The sequence below is a fragment of the Thermobia domestica genome, chromosome 16 (assembly GCF_964235325.1).
Source record: "Thermobia domestica chromosome 16, izTheDome1.hap1.1, whole genome shotgun sequence".
NCBI classification, from domain to species: Eukaryota; Metazoa; Arthropoda; class Insecta; order Zygentoma; family Lepismatidae; genus Thermobia; species Thermobia domestica.
In genome coordinates this window covers 145,153,606-145,167,287 of record NC_137469.1, presented here as the reverse complement: position 1 = coordinate 145,167,287, position 13,682 = coordinate 145,153,606, and the positions used below count along the sequence as shown (strand labels likewise).

General features: G+C 34.1%; 1 protein-coding gene across 1 annotated transcript in view; it reads left to right on the top strand.

Moving 5' to 3' along the window:
• LOC145672648 (uncharacterized) overlaps positions 1 to 13,479 on the top strand; it is a 335,313-nt gene extending 321,834 nt beyond the window's left edge. The window contains exon 5 of the mRNA XM_081741811.1: positions 13,373 to 13,479. Within this exon, the coding sequence (XP_081597937.1) occupies positions 13,373 to 13,479 (107 nt within the window). The remainder of the gene's footprint in view (positions 1 to 13,372) is intronic.
• The last annotated feature ends 203 nt before the right edge of the window (positions 13,480 to 13,682 follow it).

The following is a 13,682-nucleotide window of genomic DNA, read 5'->3' as shown; positions in this document are numbered from 1 at the left end:
GCTACTAGAGCCGCCAACGTAAAGGTCTACGATTTTCTCGAAAAACCATAGTCCGCCATTTTGAAACCGTTTTGGGGGGTGTTTGCGTGGTCCAATTTTGTCGGATTTTGAATATGTTATTCAATAGTAATTCCTGAATCGAAAACTGATTAAAAAGCTTGTGTTGCTATTTTGCCCAAGTTGAGGATAAAATTGCTCTAGATTTCCTGGACTACTACAGTTTTAGAATTATCAAAATTAGCAATGTACGAATTCCATTAGAATATAATGAAACCTCGATATGGAGATAAGATTAGTATTACTTACATGGATACTGACTCTTTCATTTACTACATTAAAACCGACGATATTTTTAAAGATATAAAAGACATGAATGAGTATTTTGATACTTCTAATTATGCGGAAAATCGTGCTTTATATAACACAAAAAATAAACACGTTTTGGTAAAATGAAAGATGAATTAAGTGGAGTTCCTATCATTGAATATGTTGGTTTACGAGCAAAAAATTATGCAATAAAAACTGATGAAAATAAAGAATTGAAAAATGTAAAGGGATCAAGAAAAATGTAGTTAAAGAACAAATTACATTTGACGATTATAAATCATGTCTATTTCAAAACGAAACGATTCATAAAACACAATTTGAAATTAAAAGTAAATATCACAATTTAACAACAAATCAGGTAACAAAAGTAGCGTTAGATCCGTATGATGACAAAAGAAAAATTTTAAATTGTAATATACATACTGTTCCTTGGGTATCATAATAAAGATTTAACATGTGAGATTTGTATATTGTAAATATGATATTTTAGTTTTTGTATATATATTAGTGTAATAGTATTGATAAACAAAAATATGTCACAATCAGTTCGAGAACAAATAGTTGCAGAATTACGTAAAGATGCAAGACGAAACTATCCTCGAATACCCGTTATAACGAAAGGAATTCATGATTTATGGCAAGCTGATTTAGTTGAAATGAATAGTGGAAAATTGAAAGGTCTAGCAAACATTAATCGAAATTTCAAATATTTATTAACTGTGATAGATACATTCTCTAAATATGCTTGGGCTATTCCTGTGAAAAATAAAACTGGGAAAGAAATTACACAAGCATTTATAACAGTACTGAGAAAAGCAAACAAAAGCTTCAAATTTTTACAAACTGACAGGGGTCGAGAATTTTATATTTCAGAGTTTCAGAAGGCGATGAACCAAAATAACATTAAAGATTATTCCACGTACAGTGATGTGAAAGCAAGTATTATTGAAGGATTTAATAGAACATTACGTAATTTAATGTGGAGACAATTCCCTTCAGGGAAATTATAAATGGATTGGCATTCTGCCGGAATTACTAAATAAATATAATAATACTATTTATTCCACTATTAAAATGAAACCTATCGACGCTATTAAAAAGAAAATGAAAAACATCTATTGACAAACATCTATTGCAAAAAGTTTTCTGTGATAAAAAGAAAAAGTAAATTTGGGGTAGGTGAATATGTACCGGTAAGAATTAGTAAACTTAAGCGTCCTGGTTTTGATAGAGGTTTTACACGCAATTGGAGTACAGAAATTTTTCGAATTGCTAAAGTTTTTTTCACTAATCCTCCAACATATCACTTAGTAGACTCAAATAATAAACCTATTGAAGGAAGATTTTACGGACACGAATTACAATTAACTAAATTTCCAAAAACATATTTAATTGAAAAAGTTTTGCGAAAGAAAAATAATAAGGCCTATGTGAAATGGTTAGGTCTGCCAAAAAGTGAAAATTATTGAATTGATTTAAAGCATACTATATTGTAAAAAAAAAGAAAAGTCAAGAATTTATAGGTGAAGCATGTCGTCACAAGTATTTCTTATATATTTTATAATTTCAAAAGGTGAATTTACTATTTTAAATTCTAGCAACACTCTCAATTTTCGTTGCTTAGTTAAATTGTCATCATCATTATCATCACGAGGTCTATCAGTATCACAAGTAAAAAGTATATTAAATCAAATTCGTTCTTCAACAAACGCTGTGTTTTTATGTAAAGGAGAAAAGAAAGCAAAATATTTAAAAACATTATTTAAAATAAAAGTGATATATGTGTAATATGGAGTGGAAAATTCCTTTTACATGTATGGTAGCAGGTCCTACAGGCTGTGGAAAATCATATTTTGTTAAAACATTTCTTGACCATTATAGTAAGTTATTTAAAAATATTGTATGGTGTTATGGTGAATGGCAGCCGTTGTATGATACTGTTTCAGACTGCACGTTTAAAGAAGGTTTACCTCAAAATAATGAGTTTCAAGCACACGAGGGTCCACATTTTGTAATTATTGATGATTTAATGCGTGAGTGTGACCATCGGATTGTAGATATTTTTACTAGGGGTAGCCATCATAGTAATATAAGTATAATATTTATAACACAGAATATTTTTCATCAACAAAAAGGAATGCGGGATATTTCGTTAAATTGTCATTATATTGTTTGTTTTAAAAATCCTAGAGACCAAGCTCAAATTAATTATCTAGCACGACAATTGTATCCAGGTAATACAAAATTTATTCAAGAAGCATATCAAGATGCAACTCGAATTGCACATGGTTATTTACTTTTTGATTTAAAACAAAATACTCCTGATAAGCAGCGAGTTCGAACAAATATCTTTCCAACAGATTCTTTTAATTATGTTTATGTGCCTGTAAAAAAATAATTGCAATATGGTTTATATTCTAACAACTATTTGTGCTTTAATAGCAGTAAAAAATGATTAGTAAGGAAAATGCACATTTGTCAAAACTTTTAGCAAAATCAAAACCGAAAGCACGTAAGGCAATTTTACAAAAAGGAGACCTGACTTAATTCGCTCTATTTGCGAATGTTCCTATAACATATTACAGGGAAATGTTCCATTAAATAAAACAGAGATAAATAAAAAAAAAATATAAAAAGAAACTGAGATATTTGGTGAAAAAAGGCCCGTCATTAAAACAAAAGAAAAAACGAATAATTATACAAAAAGGTGGTTTTCTTACTGCATTGCTTGCACTTATCTAGTTTAAGTAATTATGCAAAACCGAAAAAAACTTATTTTAATCTCACCAGAAAAATTACATCATCAAACGATATCTAATCTTGATGATGAAATGAAAGACATTTTAAATAATAAAAGTTTAAATGCAGAAAGAAAATGGATAAGATATAGAGAAGTCTTACAAAAATATTTAAATATAATTCAAAAACCGGCAGCAGTTACAACAACAGCAACTACTACTACTACTACTATTGATAAAGAGGAGGAGGAAGAAGAAGAGGAGGAGGAGGATGAAATAATATCTACTCTCCCTGAAATTTGTAAACGTAAAGCAAGACCTTTATTACGTAAATTGAAACAAAATCCAAATATTCAATGGGATGATAATGGAAATGTGAATATTAATAATAAATTAATTCCAGGTGCAAATATAGTGGATTTGATATCCGATTTTGTTAGATGTCGTAAGAAAAATATTTCAGTTGCCGGTTGGAAACCTTTTGCTACATTATTAGCTAAAGCTAATATACCCTTAGAGTACATTGGTAATCCTCAACGAATAGATTATATTAGAAAACTAACAGAGGACGAAGAGGATGGTCCTCCACCCCATAAACGCAAATGGTGTACTTATAAGCAATAATACTAATATTCTATTGTAATCTATTGATATTTTTGAGTATATAGAAAGAAAGATGAATGATCCATACTTTAAATTCTACACTAATCAAGCAGGAGGTGGTTATAACGTGTATAAAGGTACAGCATATCAAGAAGGATATGGCATTGGTAGTTTTCTAGGAGGTTTATTCCGTACTGTATTTCCTTTATTAAAACAAGGTGCAAAAACTGTTGGTAAAGAGTTGATACGTACAGGAATTAATGTAGCAGGAGATGTACTAGATAATAATAGACATATTGAAGAGTCTTTGCAAGATCGATGGCAAGAAGCTAAAACAAATTTAAAAAAAAAAAGCTCAAAATAAATTAAATCAGGTGTTGGAAGGATCTGGAAGAAAAAGAAAGAAAGTTCATTTTAGTGGTGTGAAGCGGATAAAAGATCCAAAGATATTTTTGATTGATTATGGAGCAAAGTGATAGTTTTTATCTTACACTTCCTAACAATAGGTCTATGGAATATTTTCCTCAAAGTACTCTTGCTTGTTATACTACTAAATTATATCATCCTACACTTCCTAACAATAGGTCTATGGAATATTTTCCTCAAAGTACTCTTGCTTGTTATACTACTAAATTATATCATCCTATTGTACTGGAGAAAGAAGTGTGGGAAACAGCTGTTGTTGAAGTACATTATACAAGTTCATTTTAGAATGTTTCCAAATATACAAATAATATTTATTACCGTACCATGAATACACAAAACTGGAACATAACTCAAATCTTACCAGGCCACTATTATCATGTTGATGATATTCTATCTCAAATTAATCATAAAAGTGATATATTAAATTTACAATTAAAAGTCAAAGCATCTGTAAAACAAATTGAGGTTAATAGAGTAATAAAAGATCAAGAGAAGCATATAGAAGTACGGCTATCTCCTGAACTAGCAAGAATACTAGGTTTTGATCATATTCAACAGGAAGATATTGCAGGTTGTTCATCATGCTCGTTATCCACCTGATTTACAAAAAGCGGTACCTAAACTTATGTATATTTACAGTGATATTGTAGAACCACAAATGGTAGGTGACGCCATAGCTCCATTGTTACGTATTATAAATACAAATATTACAGAGCATGGTATTAATAATGTACATATTTTTGACAATCCTCATTATGTGCCCGTGCAACGTAAACAATTTGATCAAATTATTATTGATTTAAGAGATAGTACAGGTAATCCACTTCCTTTCCAATATGGCAGTGTATGTGTAAAATTACATTTTCGTAGACTTAATACAGTATTGTAAATTTTACCATGTGTGAATATTAATAGTAAGAAAAAGAGAAAAATGCAGTGTGAGTGTATGAAATCAGAATTAGATTTATTTGCTGTTTTACCAACTCAAACTAGTTTTATAGATAACAAAAAAATAGTTCCATATAAGCCTGTGGCTTCAATATCTGTTAATGCACCAATAGAATTTGTTGTCCCCGGTCATGGGGATGACTATATGGACTTAACGCACACAATGTTATATATTAAAGGTAAAATTACTAAATCAGATGGTTCTAATTTAACTTCTGCCGATAAGAAAATTGGGCCTGTAAATGATTTTCTCAATGCAATGTTCAGTGAAGTGCAATTATATTTGAATAATCAACTTATTTCCTACTTTTCATATACATATCCATATCGATCGTATATTGAAAAATTACTAAATTATAATGCTAATGCTAAATCAACGCATCTTCAAACATCAATGTGGCTTAAATATACTGCAGGGCATATGGACAGTGTGACCGATGGTAATTTAGGATTTAAACAACGTTTTCTTCTCACTAGTTTAAGTCAGTCATTTGAATTATTGGGTTATATTCATGCTGATATTTTCAATCAGGAGAAATTTTTACTGAATGGTCTACAACTGCGTATTAAACTAATTCCAGCTAAACCTACATTTTGTCTAATGGGTGACGCAGATGCTGATGGAAAAGTTGTAATTACAGATGCAACATTGGTTGTGAAAAAGGTTGATGTATCACCCGCAGTTAAAATAGCACAAAATAAAGTGTTACAAAATCCTAAATTTAGAATAGAATATCCTCTTACAAAAGTGCAGGTGAAGGCAGAAAATCTGCCACAAGGAATTGTGGATAATACACTTCCAGATCTGTTTTCAGGCATAGTGCCTAAACGTATTATTATTGGTTTTGTTACTAATGCTGCTTTCAATGGTACTTATCAAACAAATCTGTTCAATTTTCAACATTTTAGTATGTCGTTTTTTACACTGTATGTTGATGGATTGCCTGTCCCATCAAAAGCATTACAACCTGATTTTGATAATAAGCTATATATACAAGCATATTCTACGTTATTTACAGGTTCAAGTATTTATTATTCTAATCAAGGTAATGATATTTCACTTGCTGAATATCCTAATGGTTATACTCTACTGGTGTTTGATTTAACTCCCGATTCAAGCGCAAGTGCTGCATTTCATACTAGTCCACAACGGCAAGGAAGTGTACGTTTAGAGGTTCATTTTAAAGAAGCACTGCCATCTCCTGTAACAGCAATTATTTATGGTGAATTCTCTTCAGAATTAGAAATTGATTTCCAGAGAAAAATATATATTAATTAATTTAAAAATGTTAAATACAATTGAACATTATGAAGCATTACAACAAAATTTACGTAAAGATCATTTTATTGGTGTATCTGCAGCAGATGAGTTGCCTTTGTTTATTCATACATTTCCAGCCGCCATAATTATAAATACTGATTCTAGTGATAAGCCTGGTGAACATTGGGTTGCTGTTTATATATCTAATATGTGTGTGGGAGAGTATTTCGATAGCTATGGTATACCTCCCTATATACATCATATAAGGTTTTTAAAACGAAACTGTCTGTATTATACATGTAATAATAGACATATTCAAGGTGATTTATCTCAATTTTGTGGACATTACTGTTTTTTATATCTAGCATGTCGTGCATCTGGTTATTCACTGCACGATTTCTTAAACAAATTCTCACTCACTACTATTGATGCTAATGATATTATGCTTTATTCATTTACGAGAGTATGATTATGTTATTTTTTTAAACTCCGCCATTGCCGGTCCCAAGCCCTGGATGAGAAAGGAGGAGGGTTGGGGGTTGCTACCCCATAAAAGAAACTAATCTCTGCTATGTTCAAATAGAGGTGGAACAAATACACCCCCGTAGTCTTATGTCTGCTATGTGTTAGGTGCTATGTTCGTTGCTCATAAAAGAGAACGAGTTCACTCTTAAAATGGACTATGCTCAAATAGGGGTGGAAAAATAGGCCAACTACTATGTTACATTGGAACGAGTACACCCCTGCTATTTCTGTTATGTTAAAATAAGGGGGGAACGAATACAGTTGTGTGTTCACACCCCCTTTGCTATGTTACATAGGTATTCATTGTCTGGGGTTGAAACGAATACACCTCTGCTATGTGTTCGTAGTCTTATGCTATGTTAAAATAGGGGTTGGAAAATAAGTCATACTCTTTTATTAGTTCTTCTATGTTCGTTATGTTAACATAGGGGTTGATGTTACGTAGTCTTATGTTCTGCTGTGTGTGAATCGTCTTATGTATTCTCTGCTAAGTTCGAATAGGGGTAGGAAACGATGCTATGTTCGTTATGTTAAAATAGGGGGATGAAAAATGTGCTCATGAAAGAGAACGAATACACCCCTAAAATGGACTATGTTTAATCTTCGCTAGGTTTCGTAGTCTCTGTTATGGTAAAATAAGGGTTGAAACGAGTTCATGAACTATGTTCAAATAGGGGTTGAATAAACGAGTACTGTGTGTGATCGTAGTCTCTGCTATGTTAAAATAAGGGATGGAAATATGCCATACTCTTTTACTAGTTCTGCTATGTTCATTATGTTAAAATAGGGATTGAATACACCCCGGTTATGTGTTCGTAGTCTCTGTGTGATTTCTGTTATGGTAAAGAGCCATACTCTTTTATTATTTGTGCTATGTTAAAATAGGGGATGGAAAATATGCTCATAAAAGGAAACGAGTTCACCCCTAAAATGGAGGTCATAAAAGAGAACGAGTCTAAATCTATGCTATGTTAAAATAAGGGTTGTTATGAATACACCCCTGATATGTTACGTAGTCTCTGCTATTTCTGCTATGTTAAAATAAGCCATGCTCTTTTACTACTTCTGCTATGTTACATAGTCTTATGTTCTGCTATGTTCAAATAGGGGTAGAAAATATGCTCATAAAAGGGAACGAGTTCACCCCCTAAAAAGTGCTCATAAAAGTAAACGAATACACCCCCTAAAAAGTGCTCATAAAAGGGAACAAATACGCCCCTAAAATGGAGGTCGTAAAAGACGGTGGGTTGACGGTTCACGATGCTCGATTTCCCAGGGGTTCCTGAGTTGGCCAAGTATGGCCAAGTATGATCCAGATCGATCCATTTTCTACTACTATTGAAGACACTTACTGCAATTATTGTTCGATAGTTCGCTTCCATTTCCCCACTGTTCGTTTTCTTTGTCAAAACCAAGCTTCTGTTAGAAGAAAAGAAGGCGTATGAATACACTGATGGGTCGAGAGATAGTTCACGCAAAATGTTTAGTTTTTATGCAGTTGCTTCACTGACAAGAGTTAATTGGATAATTAGTACATTATTGAATACACATTAACCACATTTAAACACAAGGCAATATGAATAATCCATATTTAGTACAAAGTATACACATTATAAAATATAGTTCTGCCTTTTAGTCTGGCACTTTAGCTTGCAAAGGGGTAGAAAACCAAGCTGGGTTGAATTCTTCTTCCAAATTAGGTCATACGAAGAGATCTGTGGGCAGGTGGTCACACACACAGACAGATAGAAAGTTGTGAGCGAGAAACTTCGCAGCATTCCAATTCAAAGAATTTTCTCTTGGTGCTTACTAATTGTAAGAAATCCTCTTCCGTATATGAGGGTCCTTCAAATGTTATAACGATAGCGTTATAATATCTCGATATCTCTTACCGTTTTTTCTATAATGAAATCAGTATTGAAACCGGTAGTAGTAGTAAATCAACTATTTCTTGTTTCCGTAGATTGTTGCGGGTTGTGATGATATGCTGTCTTGAAAATCTGAATCGATTGCAGAAAACCACTTATCGTTATCTATTGCCATTTTTGTTCTATGGCGGTAAGTGTTCAAACCAGGTGATTCATTTGAATCACTTCCGGTTTCAATAGAAGGTTAACGGAGATAACGGATATTATTGGGACAATAAATCGATTACAAAATAGCATATCTCGATATCTCTTACGTGTTTTTGCTCTGTAAAATCAATATTGAAACTGGAAATAACAGCAATCTTCAACTACCTCCAGTTTCGTTACATTATTGCGGATGGTCATTGCATGTTGCGTTAAGACGCTGAATCGTTTGCAAATAACTGTTATTCGCTATTGATTACCGTTTTCGTTCTTTGTCAATAAAGGCTGAAAAAGAGAATCATAAATTTGAACCACTTCCAGTTTGAGTAAAAAGTTAACGGAGAAGATGGAACCTAGGAACTGTTTCTTGATATCTCTTGCCAATTTAGCTTTGATGTCTGTCGACATACGAACAGACATAGTGACATACTTGTTTTATAAGACTTCTGAGACTTAGGTACTGGATAGTTTTGAAGTCTAATAAAAAGTTTGGAAGTATTTCCTTCTTTTATTCAATTAATAACCAATCGAAATGTGTGGCAGGTTGCAGACTGGATGTAATTATTCTCGGTCTAATCTTTCATACTTTTATCTTTGTGTATATTAAAATCTATCGTCAGGACCCATCAACCGTGGATATCTTCTGAATCTTATCTGTAAACAATCAGTTGGTACTAAAAATTTTACTCAGGCGCAACTTCTGAAAAAATGCCATTCCCAAATTCCTCATAGATTTTTTTGGAGGAACCTTGGTTCACTATCAGACATACCTGTTCCAAAATCATGTATTGAAAACGTGACAATCAAAATAACCTACTTATTGATAGTGGATTAATGAAATCGGAGATACAAGTTCAATCTCCGAACACCCATAAAACCACAAAATATTCCTATTCCGTCCCTGTAGAAGTTGAAATTCCTCTAATCTCATCCATACTAAGTGACCCCTTGTAACATAGTCGCTGTCGCTCTCGTCTTTGGTTCGAGCGGTCCCGGGTTCGATTCCTGGTGTGATAGTTCGTCTAAAGAGTGCGTCCAGCCATCCTGAGTGAGGTTTCTAGGCCAACCGTCCTGAGAGATGTTTTCCTGGCTTTTCCTCATATACTTGCTTCCCTTTCCCAGGCTGCCTCCTTCCTTCCCTTTCCTTTGATAGTGTGATTGCCCTCATACGTGACGTGCTAACATGGTCATAGATGCCGAAAGCCCAGAAATCTAATTCTTGATCTTAATTCTTATCATCTATCCCCCCTAAAATGTTCTCATTATCTTGCATTCTACATTGAAGAAACATGAACTCTTCATTCATACACAGCAACAATTCCTTTTACTCCTGCCATATCCTCAGAAAAAGATGCGAATGCATATATATCCATCCACTCTGCATATATATATACATCCACTCTGTCTGCCAAGCCACCTAGGTTAAACCACTTGTAATATTCTGCTTTCAATGCTTTCTTTTATCCTTCTACCTTCTATTTGGCTTGCATTCACGTTACATTATAAATCCACGTCTCATATAGACTCAGTACTGCAAGGAACTATAATCTCTAATTCAGTCCATCCAATCAAGGTACCAAAAAACAGATACTTGCTCTAGTAACATAATAGAACACAATCCAAATTATTTTATATTAAAACAAGAATTTTAGGAATGATCCAAAAAATAGACTAAAAATTGCGATCTTGGCCAATAATTTTAGAAATGATAAAAAAAATGAGTCAAAAGATTGCCATCTTGACCATTACTAGTTTTTGAATCAGGGACCAAAAAGTTTTGAACGACCCCTAATTTAAGTTTTCGTTTTTTTTTTTTTTTACGGAATAAGCACATTATACTGAGTGAAAAATTTTGGTTTGACTGCACTATATGTAGTTCTTCAGATATAAGGCCTACAAGAAAATTTTTGATTAAAATTTTTGAACGGTCCCTAAATCGAGTTTTCGTTTTTTTTTTCTTTCTTTTCTTTACTGAATCAGCACATCATACTGAGTTAAATGATAGTATGGCTTTGGCTTCACTGTATGAATTCTCCAGATATAACTCCTACAAGAAAATTTTTGATTGTAATATATTGGATCTCTTAATGCATTTTGGAACCAGGGGCCACAAAATTTTTTAAAGGCCCCTAAATTGAATGTCGTTTTTTTTTCACAAAATAAGCGCATCATGGTGAGTTAAGTGATAGTTTGGGTCTGGCTATACTGTATATAATTCTCCAGATATACGGCCTACAAGAAACTTATTGACTGAAATATATTGGATCTTTGATCTAAAAAACAAGGTAAACAAACCACTTTAAATAAAATAGAGGAATGTCGAAAGCTTTTGTTACTTTCTCACTTACCCGTCAGATTATTCTAACGTTCCAACGTGGTTCCGTTGTGTGTAAATAACATAATTTAGAATATCAGATTATTATTAGTTGCACATTAGAATACGTGACTTGAAAGAATTCAATTCAATTTTATTTGGTCCTTGTAATCATACACGTTGCACAAATTCCTCTGTATGAATAAGACTCGTCATATGGTAAGAATACTTAAAAATTTATAGTTCTAGCACACTTAGACATAGATGCCTATTGTATTTTTTATAATAATAAACTAAGTCAAGGATTTAAAAAGAAACATTGAAAAATACATAATTGCAATGTAATAAATGAGTATATCCGTAATTATACTCATTTATGTACCTAGAAATTCGTTCACTTAATAAAAACAATGTTTCAATAGATACTATTTCCTTAGCTTCAATATTCTTGTTTGTTCTGCTATTATTATGTAAGGTAGAGCCTATGAACATTTGATTCTCTTCGTCTAACGTTGTACAATATTGTTTACTGCGGATTTTATCTTTATGGTCGGTTTCGTATTTATGTGTTAATGATGTATGAAGTTAGTCAATATTAGTGTTAAGAAAAAGCAACATGTGAAATATATATAAAGAGATGTATTAAATTAGTGAATATTACTGTTAACAAAAACATATGAAATATATACAGATGGTGATAAGAAAAATGGAAATACCTGTAGTTGGCAACACGTCAGATGTATGGGTTGGCAGTGGTGTCGTGGCGCCCGCAGCGCAGGACCGCTGGTGGTGGTGTGTTAGGTCGGTCTCATTACTACGTCAGGCGCAGTGGAACAGCAGTGTCCAGTGGCTGCAGCAGACGGAGGTAGTGTAAAATGGGAGACCTCTCAGATTTTCAAAGAGATCAAATTGTTGGTGCGCGGTTATGTGGAGTGAGTGTGACGGCAGTGGCTACTTTGTTAGGTGTGTCGCGTGGGACAGTGTCGAAGGTGATGGCGGCCTACACAACACACGGGAAAACCACATCGGATAAGCGGAACAGTGGGCGGAAGAAAATCATGAGCGACAGGTCACGCCGGGTATTAAAGCGCATTGTCACGCAGAACCGTCGTGCCACTGCGGAGCAAGGGACGGAGGAACTCAATCAGCACCTCCCCACCCTGTTTCGACAATCACAGTCCCCCTCGAATTACATGACATGAACTTACGGAGTCGTGTTGCACGGGCCAAACCGCTCATCAGGGACCATAACGCTTTCGCACGCCGCAAATGGTGCCGCGACCATGCAACTTGGACCGTTGAGGACTGGAAACGTGTGATATGGTCGGATGAGTCATCCTTCATCCTATTCCCAACCACGGGCCGTGTTTATGTGTGGAGAGCGCCCAAAGAAGCTTATGATCTGCAGTGTCTCCGCCCAACTATGAAACTCGGTGATGCTGTGGGCCGCCATATCATGGTTTTCATTGGGTCCTGTGATCACACTGAGCGGACGAATCACTGCCAACGATTATGTCACCATTTTAGGAGACCACTTGCATCCTATGGTCCGGATGTTGTTCCCGGTCAATGACGCCATCTTCCAGGATGATAATGCACCCATCCACACAGCTGGCGTTATTGCAGCGTGATTTGAAGAACATCGGGATGAAGTTCAACACCTCCCCTGGCCCGCCCAATCCCCAAATCTCAACATAATTGAACATCTGTGGTCCGTCTTGGAAACACGACTCCCGCGACGATTTCCACCTCCATCCTCTCTCACAGAACTGGACGATGTTCTGCATGAGGAACGGTGTAAAATTCCACTTGCTACCACTCACGACCTTTATGCCTCCATCCCGTCGCATCAAGGCTGTTCTGAAGGCGAAAGATGGCCCGACACCATATTAATCTGGTAAGTTGCAATTTCGTTCAGGAGTTTCCATTTTTCTGATCACCATCTGTATATAAAGAGAGGGTAAAGACAATACTTTTTGTAACTTGAAAATTGAACTACAAGAGTCATTTATTTTGGCGCCTGAAGAATGAACAAAAAATTTCCATCTATTTTTCACTTATTATTTTTGGTTAACATAAATAGAACTTTAGAACAATCCTTTCATTTATCGTAAAATGTTATCTATTAAGTTTCTGTGTTCTACTTTGTGTTTATTAGATCCATATTATACAAGTGGTTTCCTGGCAATACAGATGTTATTGGATGAAACTTACCTAGAAATGATTAGAAATGAATCAAAATTATCATATAATGTAAGTAATTAGCATTATTGTACAAGAAAGATTACATGTAATAACGTTCAATCAGTTGCTGAAGCCGAAATATTAGTTCAATTAGTTGCTGAAGCAGAAAAGCTGTGAACTATATGTTACAATTCAAATAAGTATTTTGAAGACTACAACAGTAATTCGACTACAAATAAATGATAGTTTGAGTTATAAATATAGAATCAGCTTTTGTTGCTTAC